At 40.3% G+C, this 26,940-nt stretch overlaps 1 protein-coding gene across 4 annotated transcripts in view; it reads right to left on the reverse strand.

Annotated features, from left to right (window-relative positions):
- The window catches only part of chas (chascon), an 83,157-nt gene that overhangs the window by 5,728 nt on the left and 50,489 nt on the right, over positions 1-26,940 (reverse strand). For all 4 annotated transcript variants that reach the window (XM_087349165.1, XM_087349167.1, XM_087349166.1 and 1 more), the window contains 2 exons: positions 6,204-7,709; positions 2,569-3,407 (listed from right to left, as the gene is read on the reverse strand). In XM_087349165.1, coding sequence (XP_087205291.1) covers positions 2,569-3,407; positions 6,204-7,709 — 2,345 coding nt within the window. The remainder of the gene's footprint in view (positions 1-2,568; positions 3,408-6,203; positions 7,710-26,940) is intronic.

Here is a 26,940-nt window from a genome sequence, read left to right on the forward strand (position 1 = left end):
GGGTCTACTGATAACTTAAGACCTGATACCCCGATTTGAAGACGAAAGAATTATCACATTCCATTCTCCCCCCGCCCCAAATAAAAATTTGTGGTTGATAAATCAATTATTGTTGTTCAGCTGTTACCAAGCACTGGATTAAAATGAATAACACTCTGAAAGTTTGACATTGTAAATATTTATTATGTTTCGCTTGTTTATTAATACTTATTACTTATTGATTAAGTAATTTGTAGATTATAGTACATTATTTTAATCTGTACTTTTTTGTGTTTGATTGTAATTTACCTTGTCTGGCTGTTATCAAGCAAGTAAATTAACTTAATTTAATTATGTTACTGCTGTTATTATAGTCTTCTTTGAAGATATTACTAACTGGAAAACTGAGGCCCAGACAGGAATCCTCTGGGTCCTCCATTGCGCAGTTCTTGTTATTATTAAACTTGGAAGACCCTAATAGAAGACTGAGGCCTGAACGGGTTAAATTATGACCCAATATTTTTATTTTTGGCAGTGGCGGTGACGATTCTAGTGGGATGGAAGCAGAGAGAATAAAAAATGGTTACTGAAGCAAAGGTAACGACATCTTGTAACTTGCGTTGGCTTCAGACCAATGTCGAATCCCACCCACTTCAGAGACACGGAGTCCATAACCTACGCGTGAGCATAGTTTGATGCAGGGAACTGACAGGTGGGCTTACGTCACAAGAAGTTACCTGCCTTGAATGTCATTATGACAACAATTAGAGGGCAAATAGCAACGTCATGACTCATAATTCTTAGTCAACGTTTCAGATGTTTGTTGAAACTGAAATTGCATCAATATTTGTACGAGTTCTGTTCTTCGTGGACTTGGAAATAAATAGGCAGATCACAACGTTGAGCCTAAATATGACGTGATAAACATTTGCAAACCGACGTGCGTTCCTGCTGTGCTGTCTTGCACACCTTATTAGGAGATGAAGGTCACACACATAACACAAGTCTCGGCCATTTTGCAACCTGTGCTCGCCTACGTATAGCTTCTCTTTAAAACATTTTGTATTGCAATAGTACAACCTGTAGAACTGTGGTCACCAAAGGATGATTAAGTTATTTATCCTGTCAGTTTTACAAGAAAGACAAAATATTTTACAATAAAGCAATAACTTTAACTTAATTAAAATTATTCTAACCTACGCAAGCTCTAAACATGCCACTATGTTTACTGGGTCTAACATAAACATCTTAATCGTCCTTTAAAATTTTTTATTACATGCGAAATCTAATATTTAGCCTTGGACTTGGTCTTAAAACGTGGCCTTGGTGTTTATATATTACAGATAAATAATTATTGTTGCGAATGGATTAAGGGCATGAAACAAAAACTGTCATTGTGTTAAAATCGTTAAAATCATTGAAACTTACACAGATACTACTTTAAATAACTTCAAATTAAGTTAAACATGTACAGTACATTTCAGTCACGTGTTAGAACAATGATTGGGAGACTTCAGATTTCGCTTTGTCCTCGTCTCCTCATACCGAAGAAAAGAATTCTGTACAAACTTGGTATTTAGAGTCCCTGCTGTAATGTTTTTATTAAATCAGACTGCTAAAATTGATAAATAATAGTTACAGCTTTATATGTGAAAATACATTATATATTAAATTAAAACAGTCACACAAAAAATGTAACCAGTAAATATATGAATATTTCATGTTGTGTAGGGCCTATAATAACAGACTTTCTGAATATAAGGCATATTTTCGACAATTTCATGCACTTTTTTAAACGATTCTCATGTGTATATGCTTAAATTTGTTCCAAATTGGAAAACACACAACTACGACATATGATTACGATCCAACAATATATAAGCAACATTTAAGAGTATAATGTAGTCATATTTTAACATTTTTGAATACGAACTTAATCTAGGGACGTAATTTACTCTATCAATTGATGTAATAATTATAGTTTGTGTAACAAATCAGAAGCCAGAAGATGAACTGATGGTTCCAAATATGTCGCCCAGTACAGAGAAGTGAAATGGGTGTAGTTTAACTTCTTCTTCTGTGGATACGGTCACTGTTTAATTTTATTCTTATTATAAAAACCAAAACATGACGCTTAATAATATTTCATTATAGGCCCGTCTAGGAGAGCAAGGGCAGGCAACTAGGGCATAACTTAATTTAAATGTCAGTCCAGATGGCGTTTAAGGAGGCGAGGTATCAGACTGTCGACGCTACCAACACTTTCACGCACTGTACAGCGTTTTCACAAACGAGACTGTGGTGACCGACTCATGTTCTACATCAGGTGAGAAGGAAATGCGATTAACCAAGTCGAAGAAACTTATTCATGAGAAAATAATCATTATGTGTGGCTGGTGCAGAGAACAAATGACTAACTAAGAGAAACAGACACATCTGGTGTGACGAAAAACCCATTACGAACATTTTAGTCAATCTGTAACGAGTCTAATTTTGATTTGTTTGTATAGCGAAATACTGGCTTCAAACTCTTTGACTACGACATTCTAGTTCGACTAGGTTGAAACAAATTATTTTTCAATCATATACCTGTTCATGTCTTCTTCTTCCCCCGGGTGACTACCTCTGCGATGTCCATTCTGTTTCTGATGCCTTCTGCTAGATTTGACGGGAGTGACGCCATCGTACTCTCTTTCGCGTCCGTAAATACTGCCTCCGAAAGGATCTTCCCCCAGGTAGAACCTCTGCACCACAGGTGACGTGCCTCGCCGATGGTAGTCCATGCCCGCTGCCTGTCGCCCTGTCCTCGTGCTACGCTCCCGTCTCTCGGTCTCGCCTCGAACAGTTCTGGCAGTTCTTGGTGGAGCGACCGGTTGACTTTCCCCGCCTTCGGGTTCCCCGCCGCCTCGCTCGACCTCGTTCGGCGACTCGCCTCCACGCCGTCCCACTCGCGACGACTTCCCAGGTCCCACCACGGAAGGAATGTTGTTGTCAATGACGTGGTACTGCTGATAGGTGGAGCTCGTGTGTTGGTGATGCGGAGACGGCGAACGCGATGATCTCTTGCTGTGGCGTTTGTTTTTCCTTTCGGAACTCGAAGATCGGAACTTGCCGACGAGTTTTCGGAACGATTCGCCTATGATTGACGTGGCGCTCTGTCCGGGGGACTTAGTTCGTTGGCGGTTGGAAGGGGGTGGGATGTCGGCTGCAAACCGCGTACGCTGATACAACTTCTTGTTCGGAGGAGGGCTACCTCGTGTCTCCGGCGGTTGTTCCAGAGGGGGGGACGGGGACGGGGAAGGAGACGGCGAGTTCCTGTTTGTGTGCTGCACTGGAGACGGCGGGTAGTCCGGGGGTGGCTCCGTTTCTTGGTTGTGTTCGTGCTGGTGGAACGGGTCATCTCTTTCGTACCGGTGGCTGTGCTGCTCCTGTAACATCACACTCGTTTCGACAATTGTAAATCGGGCACAAGTATCACTTTGTGCTAAATTATTTTAACAGATGTGCAAAAATTATGGGATTATAACTTAGCTTTTATGTATAAAATACAAATATTATTTGCAAAGCTCTCCGTGTTCATTACTGCTTAGTTAAAAGACAACAATTTCGAGCCACGCAACAAATAAACTCACATTCATACACACTAGCCGCTACAATTCATTATGACTAACTCATTGGCAATATGACCAGAGAGAGTTCATCGCCGACGTCTTTATCTGATATCCATGCTAATGTTATCCTAACACCAGATAAGCCTCCGGATGACACTGAACACATACATGGAACCCAACCCATTTAGGACAACCGACGCCAGGCGTCGCGAAGCCCTAACACCGCGACACCCTTGATTGACGCCATATTTGCTACAAACAGACCTCCAGATGACATTGAAGCACAAAATTACAACTGACGCCGAGCGTCGCGACGCCGACCTTCACGACAACATCAAAAGGCGCCAGAAATGTGACTCAAATACTTCGGATATCATTCGGAGCAACATCAGAAAATAGACGCCAGGCGTCGCGACGCCGAGCATTGCGACGCCTTCAAAATGACGCCAAAGTTACACCAGATAAGCCTCCGGATGGTACTGAACACTTAACTACGAAACCGACGCTGAGCGTCTAGACGCCTTCCGTCGTTACCCAAAACCGACGCCAAATTCCGGTCTATATCCTTGGTATAAAGATGGGCTCAATACCATAACATCGACGCCTAGCGTAACGACGCCTTCGAAGAAAGAATAGTCGCCGCAGAAGACGCTCCGGTTGCAAATGGAACCCACAACATAATCTAACGTATACAAACCTAACCTAACCTAACCTAACCTAACCTAACCTAACCTAACCTAACCTAACCTAACCTAACCTAACCTAACCCAACGTAACGTAACCTAACCTAACCCGAGCTAAACTGTTGTTAACTCTCTTTTACTCTCTTCAGCTCCCCTCCCTTCTCCTAGACTCTCATCTATTCTCTGATCCCGTTTCTCACTTTCTTCCTCTCAGTTCTCTGTCACTTTTCCACGGCTGTTTTCTTCTCGTACTACTCTCTTCGCGGCTTCTTTCATATCTACTCCCCTCGTTACCTTATCTCAAGTTTTACACCGAAACAACAGAGCGTCGCGTACCGAAGTTAGAACTCGTAACGCCCGACGACGCTTTTCTGACACCGTTCCCAATCATTTTATATGGAATTTAGTCACCTTCCAGACGTCCATTCATTGGATCGCGAAGAAATCCGTCGCGACGCTCAGCGTAGGTTTTATAATTCCAGTCCTATGTCATCCGGTGACTTCCTGTATGTTAGGCGCCTCTCGAGGACAACGTAAATCATGGCGCATCGGATAGAAGCGTGAAGACGCCAGGCGTCGATTCCATAATATCAACACGATCGTCATACTGTCTTCACGGCGCCATCTCAACGGGCTGGATATGACTTAAACTTTTCAATAACTCTGCGTCGTATTTTAGACAACCGACGCCAGGCGTCGCGAAGCCCTAACACCGCGACGCCCTTGATTGACGCCATATTTGCTGCAAACAGACCTCCAGATGACATTGAAGCACAACATTACAACCGACGCCGAGCGTCGCGACGTCGACCTTCACGACATCAAAAGGCGCCAGGAATGCGGCTAAAATATTTCGGATATCATTCGGAGCAACACCAGAAAATAGACGCCAGGCGTCGCGACGCCGAGCATTGCGACGCCTTTAAAATGACGCCACAGTTACACCAGATAAGCCTCCGGATGACACTGAACACACCTAGTAACCCAACCCAATTAGGACAACCGACGCCAGGCGTCGCGAAACCCTAACACCGCGACGCCCTCGAATGACGCCATATTTGCTGCAAACAGATCTCCAGATAACATTGAAGCACAAAATTACAACCGACGCCGAGCGTCGCGACGCCAGTCGTCACGACATCAAAATACGTTAGGAATGTGACTCAAATACTTCGGATATCATTCGGAGCAACATCAGAAAATAGACGCCTGGCGTCGCGACGCCGAGAATTGAGGTGCCTTCAAAATTACGCCACAATCACACCAGATAAGCCTCCGAATGACACTGAACACTTAAATAGGAACCCGGCGCCGAGCGTCGAGACGCTTCCGTCGTTACCCCAAAAACGATGCTAAATTCCGGTCTATATCCTTGGTATAAAGGTGGGCTCAATACCATAAGAGGACGCCTAGCGTTGCGACGCTTTCGAAGGACGAATAGTCGCCGCAGAAGACGCTCCGGTTGCAAGTGGAACCCACAACATAACGTATACAAACCTAACCCAACCTAACCTAATGTCTCCCATTCGAGTCAAATACCCTTACATAAGACACTCGTTTTAATTATAGTTGAATCAAACCATTATTTCCTTCCTGGTATAATTTTATCCGGCAAACGAGTTAAAATTATAGGACAAACCTGGAAGCAAATACGAGACTGATGGGCCTGGTACAGAGACAGAAACAATGAATCGCCCTGATGATGGAGGCAATATGGCCTCTGAAACGTTGGTAAACATCTACCAGACTACACAGCGCAACAACTCAGACGACAGAAATCTTCGTACAAAATAGATGTTTGGACCTCATACTTAACCGTTTGATTTCAGTCCACGCATTTACTTTCCATTCCTCTAGGATCAAGTTGACTGTTGCAGTGAAGCTATTAATTAGCCTAAGAACCAATAAAACTTAGTTAAAGCACACTCACGTTTTCGGGAACGACATGGCGCCTCCTGTATGGCGGTTGTGGCGATTGTCCTCTGTCATCGTCATCATGAGAGGGAGTAGCTGCTCTTCCGTTAAGCGCGAATTCCGTTCTCGGATTTGTTTTCTGGAGGTAAGGAGATGGCGCCCTGTCCATGCTTGGGTATCCATTAGGAGATTCTCTTATCACTTCCGGCCGACTGCTACCATTATAACTCTGATATGGAGATGATCTGTCTGACGTTTTCTGCAGATATGGAGAACGCCTTCCGTTATTCTGTTTATAATGCGACGAAGCCTTGCGTTCCATTGTTAAGAAATTGCTACTCTCGTGAGCTGATGTCCTGTTGCTGCTGTGTTGTATCGATGACTGAAATGGCGAGGATTTGTCAGATATGTGATTTGTGATTAGGTGCGGTGATACTCTGTCAAGATTGTTATTGCTACTATGTGGTGAAATTATTTCTCCTCTGGTATTTTGATTGAAAGTGTGATTTGGACCGGAGGGGAGCACCTGAACGCGGTCAGGGCGGTGGGGTGTGGCAGGTGAAAACGTTGTTCTGCTTTCTTTGACGTCGCTGCGACGCTCAGACCATTCCGTTACTCCCTGGAAGAATCCGCTCGCAGGAGCCGTGTCTGGTGATACAAATACCCTGGAAGATGTGTTGACTGTGGTTGTGTAAGTATTTGGTGGCGTGGAAGACACTGGAGTCGCCACTCTGGTCGTTACATTCCTGCTGCTGTTGATAGGACGCGACATCATCGTGACGTTGATGTAACTGGTGCTCCCGCCCGGTTGTCCCGAGGGAAGGTCATCGTCGTCAAGCGAATCTTTAGAAGAACGGGAATCACTCCCAAAATGATGCTCCAACCATTTGGAAGTCTCGACTTTTCTCGTTTCTTCTTCTTGATCGAAGTCCAAAGGTTTCTTTGTCAGGGCGTCTTTACGGTCCATTGGAAGTGGGGCAGCACCCAGATTTCCAGATGAAGGGATTCCTCTCGTGTGGTGAGGCTTCGCCCCTTGTCTCCGCATTCTCCTGATTCTTGTAGATAAACTGTCCCATTCCTGATGATCCGCCACGTCTGGAGGATCCCCGTGACGTTCTGCCTCTGTGTTTTCTGCGACGTATTTCATCTCTTCGCCGATTTTGACGCCGTCAGCAATGTATTCGACTAGGTCCTGGTCCTTGGTTTTGGCAAAGCGATGAGAGCTCTCTCGTCGGGTTTCTTCCTCTTCGCTGTGGCCACCCTTTTCGTCATCGGGCTCCTCTTTGTCTCGAATCTCCTCGTGCTCAGTGGTTCGCCGTGTTTCAGTCACCAGGCGTCCGTCTTCATGCAGCTGACTCAGCTCATCGGTGTCCTCCGTATCAACGACCTTGTGACTCTTGCTAGACTGGTGAACAACTTTAGGAGTCGTTCTCACGAGTTCTTTGGTCTCGTCGTGTTGAGGATTTGTAGACAGAAGTGCTTCCCGTACGTCCAGTTGATTCTGGACGGCTGTCTGGTACGCCTGCAACAAGAAGCTCGGCGTAAACACCAACAGCATTAAATAACTTACTTCATGTACAGCTACCTGAATGTCTGTCCAACAGACTGAACGAATGTCTCATTAACTATCTTTAAAAACGGCTAATTAATCAAGTGACCACAAGTATTTGCTACAAAATTCATCCTGATATTTTTTTTTCAGTCGTATAGATAAACAAGTATGTTGTAGAAATTGAGGATGGTTTTAAGTAGTAAATTGGAAGGGATGTGTAAGAAAGTGGTCGTAGCCTATTTTAAGATAGTATCCAGCATATGTATGGAAGGACTGAGGAAAGCCATAAAATATTATAACAGATGGCCCCGCTATGTCGGAAATCGAAACCAGAAACTCCGGGATACAGAGCATCTAACACTACACATATTCGGTCAATTCAGCTTCCCAAGCTACTGGAAGAAAGAAAGGAAACATGTGAATATTACTTTATTTTAAGTCATCATTATCCTATGGTATACAACCAATAAATTTGTGAATTACGGTCATTCAAAATTATTGTAACAGACAAAACCGTCGGAACCTTTCCTGATTAGACAGGAATATATGATAAAAAGAGTTAGAATTTAATCCTACATTTTGGTTTTGATGGTAAGGTCAATTAATACTCATCCAAATTATCGGACGCAACAACCAGGATAGCAAAGAACGTAAAATGAAATAACTCTGAAACTGAAATTGAATTCCGAAAATACAATGTGAAAAGTGTGTTAGCAAAAGTTATCTGCTTGAATATTTATAGTTTACTGTTCACACAGTTTTGTCTGGTACTATGCTTCCTAGTATTTATCTAAGAAGAAAATTTCTTGGCATAGCCTGAGTGTGGGAAATCATATTTAGTACTCGAGGAAATACATGCATAATATTGAAAGCGCGTGATGCACAGATACATACGTATACACACAAGTTGCATTAGCGTGAATTTCCATCCTGTGACATGGATCATATATGCATGCATATGCAGGACATGTACTAATCAACATTTACTTTTATGTAAATTCGCTGTCCAAGTTTTGTTTCCCAATAACGGCATGCATTATTTCCTGCCTGTATTGTTGCGTGTGCCTGCTCCATCCTCTAAACCTGTTTGCAACTGCTGTTGTCACTACCCTGTCGTATAGGCAACATCTCCGACACACGAGTAAAGCGTGTGGTTTGAACGCGCTTCAATTAGTCGAGAAAACACACCTTTATATAAAATAAAAAATGTTTAAATATATTCATGATAGAACGTTGGCCACCCACCATCGACTTCTAATTCTCCTTCTGAAATTTTCCAGTTTTGATTTTCCTCCTCCTTCGATGTCGGAGCGGTTGCTGAGTGGAACCCACAATCTCTCTGAGAGCGACTTCGAATAAATAATTATTGCCCCTGCGTGAAATTCCTCAGTCATCGGTCTAGGTTTTTCCAAGTAACTTTGTCCTTCATCTTCTTCCTTTAATATTTCTTAGTAACAGATCTTGCCAGGATTTCCTATTTCCGCGAGCTTGTCCCATGTACCGCTAACACTTCCTTCTACAGAACGTCGCGGTTGAAAGGTTACCACGCCTCCTTCGAATTCCGAAGGTCCCGCATTAAAGTCTCAGACCGGACATCGGCTATTCTGGCAGAGGATTTTAATAGTTTTCCTCAGTCCCTACAACCAAATATCGTGACAGTATCTTCAATTACGCTACTTCCTTCCACATCCCGCCCATACTACGCTACACTACAGTTTTAGGTGCTGTCATCGTCGTTAAATAAACCAAAAGTAGAATAAAATCTCGTCTTTTTTACGAATTGTTCTAATAATGTCAGGCGAAGAGTTAGACAAACTCTTTTTCTCCTTCAGTAAATTTTAGAATTGCCGTGCACCGCTTAAATGGAGGATCTGTCAGCAAAATGTCGCCAGAGTTTCAAAATATTTATAGCAATGCATATTGTCACGATTTTATGTTTCACTTGTGAAATCGTGATGGGAAGATTTATATTCTGTACGAGCTGCAAAAATTCAAAGAAAGAATTTCCATCTGAAGTATAATCATTATGATACACACGGTAGTCAGAATTTGAAGCAGGAATGTCGTAATAGTAAAAGCAGCGAGTGGCTTCGCCATCGCCACTAAACGGAATGGACAAATTTCATAACACGCAAAGTTTCCACACTGTCACCTTGTAAACAAAATGGGCTTAGTAGGAAGGTCATTCAAATAATCTTTCTTTTCATGCAGCAGACAATAACGTCTTGGAAAATGGCCGTTTCGAAGACACCAAAGGATACGGGACAACATAAAGATGGATCTTAGAGAAACAAATAGTAAAGATGAGAGTTTTAAATAACTGATTGGAACAACAACGGCCTCTGGTATCGGTGACATTTAACTTTCGGGTTCTGCTACTTGAGAGCTAATTAGTCGGTGCGTATGACTGGAAAAACAAAGATTCGATTTGTAAACAGCCAGACATTAATGGGAACGGAGATAACAACGTAACAGCGAACTTTATAAAGTAAAGACCTACTTTTCACCTGCTTCTGCTGGATTTTTTTTATATGTCACGATGGTTACGGACGATTATTCTGCAGATATGTGGAAGTTATTGTAGCCTGTTTTAAAGTATTATGCCGGCATTTTCCCAGCTAGTAAGGAAACTGACTTAAAACCTCAACCAGGACAATAGATCCAAGGATGGAATTCGAATTCGAAAAGTGTTTTTTCCAAAATAAGTAGGCTTATCAGACAACTTATCACTGAGCTACGTATTTCGATTGCTTTCTCTCAGTGTGCTAAACGACGCTCTATCAACTTAATGGAGTATATGAAGATATACAAATGAGAAAGTTAATATGAATGACGAATCTGATGAATTAAAAAACACGTTAAGTAGTCGTAGCCCACTGTAAGGGACTAATAAGTAATATCCCTGAATATTACCAATGTACGGGTCCACGATCGAATAGGAACAGCCAGATATTTTGCAGGTTAGTACCTATCATGGTGTTGGAATTAAAGAAACTGGGATTGGCAGCGGACGTAGCACGCAACAAGAAAACAAAATGCATCCTGCATATTATTTGGAGAATTTCGTCAAAAGAGATTACTTACAAAAGGAATATCCAGGCTTATTTGAGAAAGCAATATCAGAAATTTCGGTATCTTAAACGTTGGGTTCTATAAGTGGCGTAGAATTTTGTTAAATTTTCGTGTTTGGCTCGTCCATTAGTTGGGCTGTGATAAAGGCGAGCAAGAATAATTTGTTCACCCCCATCAAAATTACTTATGTTGCAATTTCGTTCAATCACGACTAACAGAAATCAATTCTGTAAAATAAAAGTTGTTGCAGGTTTTGGTGTGTAAGATATGGCGAGAGAAGTGTGAAGTATTTGTGCAGCCATTCTGGCGGGATGAAAGTGAGGGCGCTGTAAACGTGACTTGCAACTTCCACTGTTCCCACAGAACTGGAAGGACTTCATCAAGATTTCCGACTGTCTGGTCCCCTTCGCTCACAATTCTAAACAAGGCTGTGACAACGTCCGATTCATTACTCGGAGTTATTTTGTTGGACGTTGGCCGCTGTCTGAGGTAGCCTGCCCGTCGTCAGCCAAGTAGCTAAGGGGTACGCTCGCAGCGAGAGCCTGGCTGGCTGGAGCTGGCTAACGATGCATTTTATCCGATCGATTCTGCTGTGTTACATTCTTACTTTCTTGGTTAAGTGGTACTCCACTGAACCACGAAATTAAGACAGAAGCCGGGTTGACACCTCCAACACAAAGGCTTCGCCCCTGGTAGGAGTATAAATGCGCCAGATCTAATTATATTCGATCTACGAATAAAATTAACTATGTAGCATGCCCTAATGTCCTGAAGAAATCATATTAAATTTAAATACATTGAAGATAATTTTGAAGAAAACACTGATAGGTCTATAGAAGAGAGAAAATTATAGAATGGTTGATGACACAAGATGAAGCTCACTGATTATGCAGTTTCCTGGAAGTTTTCGACGTCCATGTGCAACTCCGATAGATGAATCAAGAAATGCATAGCCTACACGGTTTTCCTGGGGAAACCTTGAAAGTGATAATGTAAAAGACTGGCGTTATAGGAGGATAATGTGGAAATAACTTATCGAAATCCATAAGAGGCTTGGGAGATAAAGAATTCACAGACAGAGGAATTGCCCCTCTGTTATATTTATAACACCTTCCACAGAATGACACGGCTGAGTGGCTTCATAGTTTGGAAGTCCCGGGTCAGAATGTCGGTCCAGAGACCCCTTACTTCAGTGTCTAACCACGCCAGAGGTGGTACAGTAACTTAAAATAGGCCACGATCATTGTCTTCAACTGCCTTTATAATAAATTATGTATGATCATTCTAAGTCTTGACATTACATAAATGTTCCTGGCAAAATATGTCGTTAAATATCCGAAGAGCCAACGAAAATCACATAAATAAAGGTATAAAATCACTACAAATGAAAGTTAACTTGTAGATTACTCTCTTGTGGGTTGTTGGGCCTTGCAGTCTGGTGAAGCTTCAGAGATGCTTACTGCCTCCATCATGACCTCTGGAAATTTTGTAAACTTCTACCCGACTACACGGCATTACAGTCCAAAAGACAACAAACTACGTGCTCGCCGACGTGAGAACAACAAATATCAACACGTGAATTTGGCTTCAGTTCTGAAAGTTGCTAGCAGTCTGTCCACGGATTGGTATCACAGGCGGAGAAGGTGGCAGCAAATGGGGCCTCGCCCGCGAGCACCGTTGGGGAACAGGCCTCTGGATCACGAATTCTCAACGGGCCAGGTCACGACCACGGATTCCAGCCGCCAACAGCATGCATGGGAAGATCTCTCCCCCAAGAATAGAAAGGAGTACCTCGCTCAGGAGTACGCAGAGCTCTCAAACGCGTTCTTTGTTATTTTACATAAGCAGTTTTCTGGTAATACACCTCAAAGATTTAATACTTTAGCTATTTTAGACACAATTTTGCAGTATTTACAATTTTACAAAAGTGAAAAAATACAGCAGCTGGACTTGGGCAAAGAGAGACGGGAAATAGAAACTACGGGAATGGAAATAATAAATTGAAAGAAATTACCACATACGAAAGTGGGAAGAGACAAATACACCAAAGATACATAATTAGCAAAGGCATATGACCAAATAATATATATAATAAATTGTCAGTTTTTATTAAATCGATTTCGGCCCAACCTGGAATACACGAATACAGCATATGTTGTTCCATAAATATGTCCTTAAGACCTCTGCACAGACTGTAATTGTATGATTGCCTAAGTTGCAGCCAAATGATTAACAACGCTGCTTCGTTCTCGGGAAGTAGTGGGTTCAAATCTAGGCCCAGATACCGGCTATACTGACTGAGGTTCTTCGTAGTATTCCTCAGTCTCTCCAGGCAACTTTTGGGATAGTACCTTAAAATTGGGCAGGACCATTTACTCCCACATCCTTTCCAATTCATTACCCATTTATTATTTCACCATTCAACGCTGTAGAAATTAAGTTACTGACAGCACCATTGAATACATATAAATAAATACTTCATTACCAAAAGAACAAATAGCATTCAATAACATATCGTTAAAGTATGGTATATGCCACCATAACGTGCAATTTCAAACACCGATGACGTTACATTTTGTAAAGTAAAACATGTACGTAGGTCTATTGGAACACAAAACTTCTGTTCGTCAAGGTTATTATGTTCTTTGCCTCCTTTTGTTTTTGTAACACTGTCAGAAATAAAAAAAATGCCGGTACTATTTTAGCTCGGAGAAAAGGCAACAAACAAGACAGCAGCAGTCGTCTTAGCAGCTCGCTTTATAAGGAATGTGGCCTTGTCCACAACTCGTCCGGCCCCGTCGCGGTGGAGGAACTGCTATGATGCCCACATGGACAGCTCCAGCTGTCGCGAGATACAGAATGACAACAGTGACAGTAATAAAACCGATGCTGATTGAGATTTGAGGCCCTCTTGGTTGTTGCAACGTGTACTCTGGTAGTTTACCGACGTTTCAGAGGTCCTTGCTGCCTCCATCATCAGGACCAGACTCTACACGGCACAACAGCCCAGAAGATTGCCATCTTCAAACTCACCGCCGTGAAAACCTCAAATCCTTCATACAAATGGAACAGATTTTACTCTCCTACGTGATGAAGAGATTAGACTCTGGCTTCAGAAACGTCGTAATTTCATCCAAAAACAGACCGAACGGAAAAATCCAGATTTTCTGACAATACTTTGTTGTTTGTTACTCTACATCCATTTGCGGTAGAATTTTCCAGAAACATGTTGACGACGCAAAACTGTGATGTGTTTGAAAATAAAAATTATACCAGCGTTTAATGAGTCGGGTATTTGTCGAATCAATTGAGCGGTGACGTGCATATGATCTGTTTAACCTTTTGCCTCAATATTCGGAATTTGTTATGGTTGCTAGCTGAGTCCTTTATCGGCGCGAGTAGGTCAAGGTGCAAAGTACTGACCGCCAGAGGCCAGTCATGACCCTACCTGCCGACTTGGGAGACTTTCTTTAATGAACCTGACCTTCTTACACCTCCAACGTCACATTAAACTCTTTCTCCTGACCAGCAATTCAAATCTAAAGCAAGAATTCAGGTTTTCACGGCGGCGAATATGAAGATGGCTGTCTCCTCGAATATTGCGCCGTGCACCCTCGTATGTGACCGACTGCCTCCATCATCAGAACGACACGCCTTGATACAAGACCAATCAATCGCCAGAAAGCCACTGAAATTTTGAGTTGTGTTAAATTTTGTAAAGGACTTCCTTCCACGCATCAGTGGGAAGAAGACCGAAACGCTGTTAACTGTTGGCACAGTTCACAACTTTCGCCTGGCTTCACAGTTACAATCGTGTCTTACCTAATATTACGTAACTATCTTCAAGACTAAGTAGCGGACAGCTTAATAAATTCGTCGATGCCATGATAAAGCTCTAAAAGTTCGGGAGACAAAAATCAATTTTCGGAACGTTCTCAGAAATATTGTTTATTAATTTTAAAAATATATAACTGTGACTGTACAATGTTCACATAAACTTAAGGCGGTAGTGACAGTTTTTTTAAATTACAGGTAATATAAAATATAGGTTGTAGAGTAGTTATCGTACGCCCATCGTAATCCATTTACCTCAGCACTGGAGAAGTGTACAGTATTTTCCTTGACCAACCCAAACCTATTCAACTGATCAAGCTGTATTTGATTCTTCGAAACTATTTTCGTTTCATTTGATAACATTAATAAGCATTTGTTTCCGTATTCCCAGTCCCTGTTATTCTCTGGAATGTTGTTCGATAGTTGTCCTTGATATTCCCCCCACCTAAAGTTGGCAAACCCTCCTACACTCTCGCTGTTCTACCATGTGTAACAATACATATTCATTAAATACCAGAAGTTCGATTGATCGTAACACCCTCCAGGGCTGAAGCGGCTTGGACAGGAAACAGCAGAGGTGTCGGGTACAACGGCGTTGTATACAGATCAGCTGGGCAACAAATTCATTATGACTACGCAACCTAAAACGTATTATAATACTGTATTTTGTTATCACTGGCCATTCAATACACAGGGGCGAGAATTGAGGTGGCTGTCTTCTGGGTTGTTGCGCCGTGTAGTCTGGTAGATGTTTACCGACGTTTCAGAGGTTCTTCCTGCCTCCGTAGCCAGAAGACAGCCATATTTAGTACAACTAACTGTTAAAATCATAACTCGATAGCGCCATTATTATCCGCAACGTTCTTTCCAAGGGCCGATGTAGCGTCGTGATTTCACAGTTAAAACGATCGCCCAAAAAAGGATTAATTCACATTTCTTTTCCATTATGTAAGAACCGCTATTCTGAATTAGAATGAATCATCATCATCGTCCCTGAACTCATTAATAAGATAGAGAGTTTTCTTTGAAAGAGGTGTCTATCATTCTTAGTGCAATTTAATCTGGTAAAACTGTAGACCATTGTTCGTTCACTTCTCGCTCTCCTATTCCCTGACATTCGTTCGTTGACACTGGGTATGCCCGAAAGGCTTCCTCTCAACCTATCTCGACATTTGCCGACACAAAAGAACAACAGTAATTGGTTCAAATTGCTGCTCTTAAAATACAGCCTTGACCAAAATAATAACAAGAACTTGTTTCTCAAATTCATTCATTGTATTTTACATAAGTCACTTATCCGTATGTTAATTTATTACAGATACAAACCCATTTCTGCAAAGCCAATGACCAGCACAGATTTTATAATACGCCGATAATTAAGCATTTTTTCTCTTTGATGGTAGTTTTTACCCCGAAGATAAAAGCGATACGTTTCTCCTAAACGTTGTCAACCACCTACAAGACAAAACGGGGCCAAAACTCAGAATACAATGATCGTCATCTTTATCCACGCCGTAAGCATCTCAAATCGCTAACACTTTTTATTGAACTTTGTTAAACGGAAGTGGAGATTTATGCGAAAGGATAGAAGAGTAGAATAAGGGGGTAAAAGATATAAGACAAGAAGAGAAAGAACAGAAAATGAGGACTAAGAAACGTGAAATAAAGAACAAGATATGGAGAAGAATAATTCCATCTCCAAAGAGCTATTTATGAGCAACAGTTTCTTAACATTGCCTGCGGCTTGTAGTCCAATTGCAGTGTAGAGAGTCTTCTCTTCTTGAAGAAGTTCTGAAGAGTTTGCGCGATATTGGGTTGAACTAAGGTCAGAATGCATTGCTTTCACTTTCTCTCAACCCCGATTTTAACATATTCGAGATGAACGCATCTTCAGGAAGATGTTACTGTATGAAATATCACGTCTGCACGGCTCGTAACTAGTGTCGATACAGGCTTATCGCTTCAGTACGCTTCATATTGGGGAAGCCGAAGGACTGAAGGGTTCACACAAGATTCTTATGGAAACTAATTCAAACAAACTTAATCCAATTTCAAACAACTTAACAAATCCATCCTTACCTTATGTAACCCAACCAAAATTTCGTCATACGATACGACGCTGGTAAACCGACGTCTACCGTCATTACCGAATAAAGCGAAGGAGAGCATCGGGACGCTGACGAACCCAATAAATCCAAGGAAGGTTACATAAAACTGAGGGCCGAGTTGCGCCGAAAAGAATTTTACCTTCTTATCTGAGCAGTTCCGTGTTGTAATGCTCATTTCCCGGCTCAATGCTGCAGCAGACAGAAGTACGCGTATTGATTACACAGTTACGATTTACTGATCGCTGGAAATTTTGAGAAAACAATGGGAAGAAGGCTTGTATTTACGAAGAAGCTTGTGGAAGCAAGAATGTGAGTTTCAGAAGAATAAATCAATATTTAAGATGCCAAATCACTGCGCATCTGAGCTGGGCCCCATCCGAGGTGGAAAGCCGAAATGAAGAACACTATGAAAATGTGGAAGGAGCTGGAAATATTAATTCTTCAGTAAGTTGTGAATCAGTTTATCTCAGTCTAAGCCAAAATGTATGCGGAAGCAGAATACAATTGTTAGTGCCTACTCTTGGCCACCAGGCTGTCTAAAAGTGCGCGTTGATCTAATTCCATTCACATTATTTTCCTCTTCATGTGAATTTAAATTACGAACTCATGCGACATTATGAGCTTATAGAATGTAAGAAAACGCTTCATGTAGGCCTACACAACTTATGTTCATTCATTAAAACTTACTGTTCATGGCTATAAATGTTTTAATTGCGAACTCTTACCCGCCATTCCCATATTCCTTTCATAATTAGATTAATTTCCGGTGCAACTAACCTCAGGACGAAGAATGTACCCAGATTCTATTCAAATTCATATAGAAGTAATGGTCAAAATTCTGACAAATATCTTTAAAACTAATTAATGTAGATGCTGGATAATAATTTTTCCTACATTATTCAACGATATGCATAATAAACTTTTGGGAAAGTAAATTGATAAGAACTTATCAAATATTCCCGCAGTAACATTGTGAGCACTCTGCTCATTAATTTATATTCACTTCTGCCATTAGATCAAATTTTCTTCATTCTACTTTACGTGCTTAAATAGTTATAGCTGACAACACAAAGATGTTAGTACTGTTTAACCATGTAACCGTAATTCTCTAATAAATTTATTATAGTGTTTGGCCTTGCATAGAAACATTAGGTTGATTTTCAACTTTCACATAACATAAGTATATAGGCCAAGGTGCAAACGAATCTCTTGTCAAACAAATAAGTTAACTCACCCAGCACTGGAACACATTCTGGTCTGAATTAGACTGAAAGGTCTATTAATTATGCAAATCTTTATGGTGCACACTGGTCCCATATACTATGTTGGTTAACAGCCGTGATATGTCAGTAAATTAGTTCGATCCGGAATGAACGATAATAGGAGTTCGAATCCCGGAAAGTGCTTTGACTCTCCGCCATAAATTCCAAACATGCATCAGGATAATATTAAGAAATATTTTATATAAATGTTAAAATGACCGGATTTAACCGGCTCAGGACAGGGCCTGAAGGTTGGTTTAGTGAATATAGGGTTGAATCTTGGAGCTCAATAAACAGAGGTAAATCATTGATCGACTGAATGTCTATTAAGTGCTCAAGTATCACAATGCATCCTGTAGCCTAGTTATTAAAACAACTTGCTGGCATGGCGAGTGTTCAGTTGGTTTGTTTGTTTGTTTATGGAAGGGCATTTAAAGACGACAGACTGTTGGCATTCCCATTTTAGGAGTCATATAGCGTTCAATAAGAAGCGAAAACGAAGAGCTAGCGAGTGCTTCCACATTATACATCGACGAAAAAGAAATAAGAAATCCACTGCCGACTTGAACGAGGTACTTCCACCACAAAACTCACATGCAATACTACTGAGCTACATTATTTCCATTGTACAACAGAAGAATTGGCCTTCACAGTATTTAAAACTACTAATGCAAGTATCTGTATTTACGTCGCCACACAACTTTCACGTATCAAGTGGGATTTTAGTTTCTCACGATGAGTATAAAGATGGCTGCCTTCTAGCGTGTAGCACCGTGCGGTCTGTTAGAAGGTTTCCGACGTTTCGGAAGTGCTTGTTGCCTCCTTCAACAGGGCAGTAACCCATCGTTGAAAATTACACATCGAAATATCTCAGAAGACAGTCATTTTCACGCTCGCCGCCATGAGGATCTGATATATCACCTAGTAAGCAGGAATTATAAATGAGGCTGTTGTACAATGTTTCAAGATACTAACCACAAAGTCGCCTGGAAAGCCACGCGAAAACTCAGATTAGTTGGAAGCTCTTACAAGATTCCAATCGATATCGTTAAAATACAAATGTAAGGCATTACACTGATCAACACGTAAAATGTTATGAAAACGAAACTAACCAATCTTGACTAATTTTAGGCTGCTGAACACGAAAATCACATTAAAATTTGTCGATTGGCTCCTGTTTTCGAATTACGGTTGGGGTCTCATATTAGCTATTTTCTCTACATTTTATCAGTTATAGTACCACCACGCTCTTAAAACGTGATCATCAACAGTCAACCCGCTCTGCATTACGTGATAAGTTGTTGCCGCCTCAAATGCACCATCAACTCTTGCAGTATTCCTAGAATCCGACCAGGTACTGGGTAATTTATTAACAGTTAACGGTTGTCTGTGTCGAAATAAAGACTGCGATAAATTCTATCAAACAGAAGGTGAACTCACTGACTTCTTCCGGAAAACTGGGGTGCAACATGTAATTTAAGATGCATTTCTTTCACTCACACCTGGATTTCTTTCCGTCAAACTATGGTGCCGTCAGCTACGAACATGGTGAGCGCTTCTATCAAGACATCTCAGCGATGGAGCAAAGATACAAAATCAAATGGAGTGCCGCCATGTTAGCCGATTATTGTTGGATGGTGAAAACGGATGCTCCAGTAGCCAAATACAAGCGAAAGGCGAAAAGGCGCCATGTTTGACAAAGGTATGTTATTTGTTACATCTTACTGCCATATAACTAAAAAATATCTTGTATAAATATAACAAACTATTTTTTTTCGAAAACAAGAGCCAATCCGCCAATTTAAGTACTATTTCCGTGTTTAGCACCCCAAAATCTGTAAAGTAAACTTACTTTCATGCCCATAACAAGAAATGACCCGAAATTCGTTGAACAACCTGCCTGATGTGTCTGTCGTGGAATGTTTAGGATGTAATCATGGTATATACGAACAGACGGACACAGACACAAAGATGGCTGTATTCAGCGCCGTGAAAACCTCAAATCCTACTACGGACAGACACACACTCAGCACGATAACAGGATATAGACAGCAGGTTGGACCAGAAACATAAAAATGTAGCAAAGGCCACACGGGCCTGTTCTCATTCAAACTTCAGTCACTAACTGGTACAAAGGCTAGTGTGATCAAGTTCAAATGACGGAGCACATTTTGTGGCGAGTTCCAGACGTAAGATTGGTTGAATAAATGAGACACATTCCTATAATTCTTTAGAATATAAAGAGTTGGCCATCTCTACGACGAAACAATACAAAACCAGAGAAATCCTAAATCTCTATTAAACGTAAACCAGCCTGTATCGATTTTTTTAGCCCTGATAATACAGTGTGATGATTAATGCAAAATTATCTACATTCTTACTCGAAACACATCCCGAAGTGGTGAATATTTATAGAAATGCGACTTCTTAACTTTGTAATATTAGTAGTGTGACACTTTTTTGTAATAATACTATTGTCTGCAAAACATATTAATATCAAAACCGATAACATATGTGGAAAAATTTAAACCAAACTGGAACACGCCTTTCTAATCATGTCTTATGATTTCTGGGGATTCGTCTTAATGCATGCGGATATTAGAATGGATACACCCTTCATCTCCTTAAGGTAAAAGCAAGCGAGGCACGGACAAGTAAACCAGCCAGCGGGCTGTCGGACCAAAACTCGTATTTCTGGTCATGACTCAGTGTAGAAGCTCGCATTATTCTTATTTTAGTTGCCACGGCAAGTATGGAAATTCATTCCGCTGTCTAGATTACCAATTACACATAAAAATGTACACTTCAAACTTATGACTGAAGCGTTTTCACCGCACGTCTAGACGATTCTGAGGCTACATTTAATTAATTAACTAGCCGACTGACTGTACTGATTGACCGACTAAAACTCCTAATACGCAGCTCTCCCTGAGAAGTTAATAATTACTACTCAGTCGACGAGGGGTTAGCTTCACGCTTCGGCTCTGTTTACCGAGTTTGCATTGGACAAATAATGGGTGACGTCCACATCTTCTCTGGACGTGGTGATAAACAAAAAATATCCCTGTTTACGCAATAATCTAACCGCATTCGAAGCAATTTTGATTATAGTACATAGGCTTGAAATTTAGAAAAATAACCTAGGATTTTATCAATTTTCTATTGGCAGACTTTGTTGATATCGCCTGGCTAAACTTTCTTGCCGTTAAAATCACAAATTACAATATGTTTTAATTACCACGTCAACCTATATATTTTCGAAGTGCCATGGAACACTATGCTGACGAACTATAATAAGGCTGTAACACTCGGCGAATTTGATAAATAATAAAGAATAAATGCCATTCACGCTAATTTCGGATAAATAAACATACTACGGAGTGTTAATTTCTGACGTGTGGCGTGAAAGAACCGTCAATATTATCTTCTAATTTCTTGTTTCTGGATTTGTATGCCAAAATTATTACTTGAAGACTTCAAATTACATTTCTGTAGGGTTTTTTCATTCCTTTGGCACTTCGAATCATTCTAGAAAACTGAAATACAAACAGAACTGGCGAAGAATTAAAATAGTATAAACTTCCTTGCTTTTCTTTAAATATTACATCCTCAAACTCTTCACGAAAAGGAAAATACGAGGAGAATTTGTGGGTCATATTTTGGAATATTTTCTGGTTTAATCTACAATTCAGAGTGGGCTGAAATTCATCAGATACCGAAGAACGCAGGTTTACTTTTCATCTTGAAGATTTAAATATTCAGATTCTCATCATTAGGCAATGAATATTTTAAGTGGCAGAACAGTGAGTAAAGTTGTCATTTGTTAACGCAGAAAACAAAATTAGCTTTCTAAGAGAGGCAATTTCCAGGACCAGCAAGACAGATAAACAAATCACTGACAGCAAGTTTTACGACATTAATTCTCTAATCCGTTAGCCCCAGATATTTGCTAAGCTTTTATAGCGACGAATGAGAAATACCATAACGCAGTCTTGTCTCCTCTATTAACAAACCAAGGATGTGCCATGAGGTGGTGACAATAACCAACTGATCATGGCTTTTTTTGTTTCTATAAAAATGTACACCGATGGCGAGAGAGATGACACAGGCACAATTTGTACACCGGCGACATTCGCTTGTTTGCTGAGGCGGAAGAGATATTTCTTGACGAATGATCTGACATTTGAAGCCAAAGAAATCCACGCTGCACAGATGTTATCTCGCGATGCATTAGTTTCCCGTTGTCAGGTTTGGTTCCAGATGGCGACACATATTATGCAAACTCTGGAGACCTTACGCATATTGCAACGAAAGCTGATAGTTTGTTTCCGTTTGGAGTACTTTGATGTCCAATTGTTGATATACTATTCTGCATACCTTCGTCTTGATGTTTGTTTACTGCTAGTACAAACAGGCTATATTTCCGACAAACATAATCTTAATATAACGTCGATATTAAACTGCGTAGATGCAATAATGTTTCTTTTCTTTCATATGGTTAAATTCAAGAACCGGGACAACTCAGTCACTAAATCATCGCCTCTTCGAGCCTGACAACCGCAGTTTCATTCCTGGCAGGAGAAAAACCATCCATACGTTGCCATAATCAGATTTTTCTGGACACTTCTGTGTCACTCTGTAGTGAGATGAGGGCCCTGGAATGTCCAATTCCATAGGCAAATTTGTCCCAAATAGGAATAGAATATATAGCCGCTAAATGTAATGATTACCACCATCATAACAATAATAATAATTCATACAAATAAATATAAAATGCGTTAGCGCCCTATACTTGTGTTCAGGAGAAACCTGGTACAAATCTTGACCGCGTCACTCCCTGCATAGGGATTCATCACTGTCACCCACTTGAAAATAATATCATAAATCATAATAAAGTCTTTCAAAGTATTTACATACCATTCATTATTTTCCAATTCTGCCTGATACTATATAATCTCTCCCACCCTGAAAACGGAGGTAATACGTCCCTCCAAACACTGGTAACCACTTCAAAATCTACTGTTATCATAATCCAGAGGAACACATCTTATGTTATGACGCTGCAGCATCGTTAAATACCCCAAGAATAAATCATTTACAATTCAAAGGTGTGTGATCTACTACCATACAAATGTCACAAGACCCATATTGCCTCACACGAGTGTGTCAAAGGTCTCAACAGGACCCCCAACTAGACATCTTTTTCTAGCGGAATGAAACTTGTTTCGGAATGTGTTGTGGTAGGACACTGCAACTTTCTAAAGCGCCTAGATGCTGCACAAGCTTACAGGCATTTAGATTATTATATAATGAAGTGCCATATGGACTTGTTGACACACTTCAGAACAAGCAACCTGCATGTCAGCGTTTCCTGCTCCACTGATGGTAAGTCTCAGCTCCACAGAATGTTCAAAAAGCCAGCAACGTACGTCATCGCTTTATCAAACGTCTTATAATGAATACGTTATTAGGTGGAAGGAAGGAATCTCACCGGAGATTCTAAGTCAACTTTTTGGCATTTGATCCAGGAAACTAGCTAGCACAGTGGTAACAATTTGTGGAGATACCGTGTTCGAATTCCATCATCAGACCGCCAATCCCAGTTAAGATTTTTCGTAACTGTCCTCAGAACCACCATAAAGCTTCCTGGATACTACTTCAAAGTTGGTACGACCGCTTCCTCTCACTTCATTCTGGATTTCACAAGCGTTCTATTATACCTCATTCGAACCTACAGAACCTCAGTGAACATCGTAGCAATGTAACTAAAAAATCCAGTCTTCGCCAACTTCAAATAACGTCGCCGGTAGCATGTTCCTTCGTATTCGACAGGTCTCGAAATCAGTTCTAGAATTTTTGATACTTTTTCTGTGATTTGACAGAATCTTAAAAATGAATCGATAGGTTCATTCCATATCCTTATCAATTTACTGTTCACAAGTAATCTTCCCTTTCGACGGTATACGCAATTCGGGAAGCGTTTAATTATCTGAGCCAATTTTATTATTTAACAATTTAAAAACTGGAAAGAATTAACACTAGTGACGTCATCTGTTACGCAGATGAATAAACTTATCAGAATACGCTTTTCTGGAAGATTTTTGCGTTATGTAGTCTGGCATAAGTTTGCCGACGTTTCAGAAGTTTTGCTTTCTCTATCCTAGGGCGATGAGTTTTCACCCAGATGATCTGAGGTTCTCATGACGCGCCATAAAAACCTCAAATCGATTAATTACTTTAACATAGCAAAACGAAACATTTGGCAAATAAGTATAGGGTTTTATTCATAGTGGAATAAATTTTTCCTTTCTTATTTTTCCAGTTTTATCGTTGTAAATGGTTCGTTACATATTGACCGATATACAGCATAAAACTGACCTTAAGTGCTCTAAAATCATGCAACTGGTAAAGGATGTCGTATTGCAATATTACTACTCCTTCATATCCAGTCCTCATGCACTTAAGCAACACACGACATCCATGAACTACTTTTAAACATATTTCAGGTTGCCAGTAAATATATTGGCAAACATTCATTTTAATGTGGGACTATTTTATATTCAATTTTGTTAAACAAATTACAAAAAAAAAAAAAAAAAAAATCGTGAGCTTCATATGAGAAAGTCCGAAGCTGTACTAACGCCTTGTATAAATGGCTTTTGTCTCTGCTTTCTTCAGTTCTATACTTATATTTATTAAACACAATAATGATATTCTTGCCATGGTTATTATTATTACCCTTTTTCTAAAAATATTTACAAAATCTTGGTTGAAGAATGTGGTAAGACCTATGCGAAATTTGGTATGGACTCTAGGTAATTTGGTGTTATTCTACTTCCATGCTTCTTAATTTGCTACAATCAATAATATTATTATGGCAACCTGTGGACTTGTGACGTGTAAGCAATACGAGTCGCTAAATATTTTGAATACGATGTCTAAACAATACGAGTATTTAAGAAATCAGTCCGTACCGCAAATAAAACAGAACGCTTGACCATTTCAAAGATCAAATGATTAATGCTGTTTAAGGAAATAATCCCTGTTTAGGCTGAGAATCATACGGAACCCATAAATACAAAGTGCACACTTACTGATTGTTAAGGAAGGTTTAAGATGTTATTCCTGAAATTGTATGTTGTAACATGTCTCCAAAAATATAAAACCTTCGAAAGCAATGTTTCGTGTAGTATAAAATAACATTAGGCAATAACTAACAAACTATTTGTGCTAGAATCAAGATGTTCGGTATGGAGGACGATCATCGATTTTGTATGAAGGTTTTTCCTTTCATCTTAAAAATTTCAAACATGGCGATGCAGCAAAAGGATGTGGCCATGTGTTACAATTTACATGCAGCAGGGAAGAGAAATGCCCTAACATTCATTATTGTAATTTCATAATTTCTGCTTCCCTCATATGTATTATGTACTCTAAATAAATTTAGGTCTGCAAGTTATTACTAGAACACGTTGTTAAGATACGTTCCCCATTACCAAAATGACTCATTCAAATCCTTCACGCATTAAAACCCCGGCCCATGATCAATTTGTACAGCACAGAAATCAATGCCAGTCAATGGAAGGACTTTATTCGTAAATAATTGATGTAGGCCAGCGACTGTGAAATTAACTGACACGCATTCCACAAGCGATAGGCCAGTCAGTTTTATTTATTCTTGTTTTATTTAGCAACGATTTTAACATTAAATTATAATATTAATTATTAATAAGTTGGAAGCAGGCTGTTGTGATTTCCAACTGCTATGGAAACAAGACCCCCAAAAGATTTAACGACATGATAAAAATACATCGCGAAATTGTCCTTATTAAGAGTATCAAGTGAAAACCGAGTTATGCCATTAAACCACAACACTTTCAGTTTAGTAACATAAGGAAAACTGATTTTCGTGCATTGCTGCAATATATAATAATTGTTACGACTAATGACAAATGAGATTTAGCGAGTTATTTTTTTACCATAACATTTCATAATTCTTATTACTACTCCTATTCAACTACAGTTGAACCAGCTTAAAATGTTATCTCACTGACTCCTATATTACTTCAAGGCATTCCAATAACTGATAACCCCTCTTATTAGAGCATACACAAATTTCTGAAGAAGATAATGACCGAGATTATTTAATAAGTACAGAAAGCGGGGAAAGGTGAGTCAAGATAAAAAATTAAGGACCACTTGCGTCTGTCAGAAGGAGTGTGTAGTTCAGAACGCATTCCTTCGGGTACACTGCAGGAAATGCGTTGCGTCAGGTTCAATGGGTTCTGATAACAGTCATCAACGGAAAAGCTTCTTCGATTCATTGCCTGCAGTTCTTACAGGCCATAATTCTGTGAACAGCCAACGTTTCTGATCGTCGAAGTAGGTGATCAGGTACTCGGTGGGGGAGGGGGGAGGTTACTGCCGTGTAATTATGTAAGGCAGTGGACTGATGAAGAGAACGGCAGTGGGTGGATAGATGGAAGCAGAATGTTTCCTAAAAATCATCACTGGGTTCTCTGAACTCTTTCCTTCTTTCCTGGGCTGTCAATACTCCGGGGCAAGGGCAGACAATTTTTCGAAGCCCGGGTTGTAAACCACTTCGCGAATCCTTACATAAAAGGCAACCATTCAAAACCAGTGCAATGTGACTGGTTAACTGTTATTTAACTTCACGATTCTATTTCAGCTGCCAGGATATGTATCGTCGATTGATACTGAAAGACGGAAACTTATGGAAAACGTAGTTCAGGATATTCTATCTCAACCGAGATTCGAGTTGCGTCAATCTCAATTAATTCATAACAACAACAAAAGCAGTCTCAGTAAATGTGCTTAGCTTTGCAACAATATATTCATCGCCCTGATGACGGAGGCAGTATGACCTCTGAAACGTTGGTAAACATCTACCAGACTACACAGCGC

The sequence above is a fragment of the Zootermopsis nevadensis genome, unplaced genomic scaffold (genome assembly GCF_977971745.1).
Source record: "Zootermopsis nevadensis isolate Lab colony 2312 unplaced genomic scaffold, Znev_1.0 Znev_ptg000015l, whole genome shotgun sequence".
In the NCBI taxonomy this organism is placed as follows: domain Eukaryota; kingdom Metazoa; phylum Arthropoda; class Insecta; order Blattodea; family Termopsidae; genus Zootermopsis; species Zootermopsis nevadensis.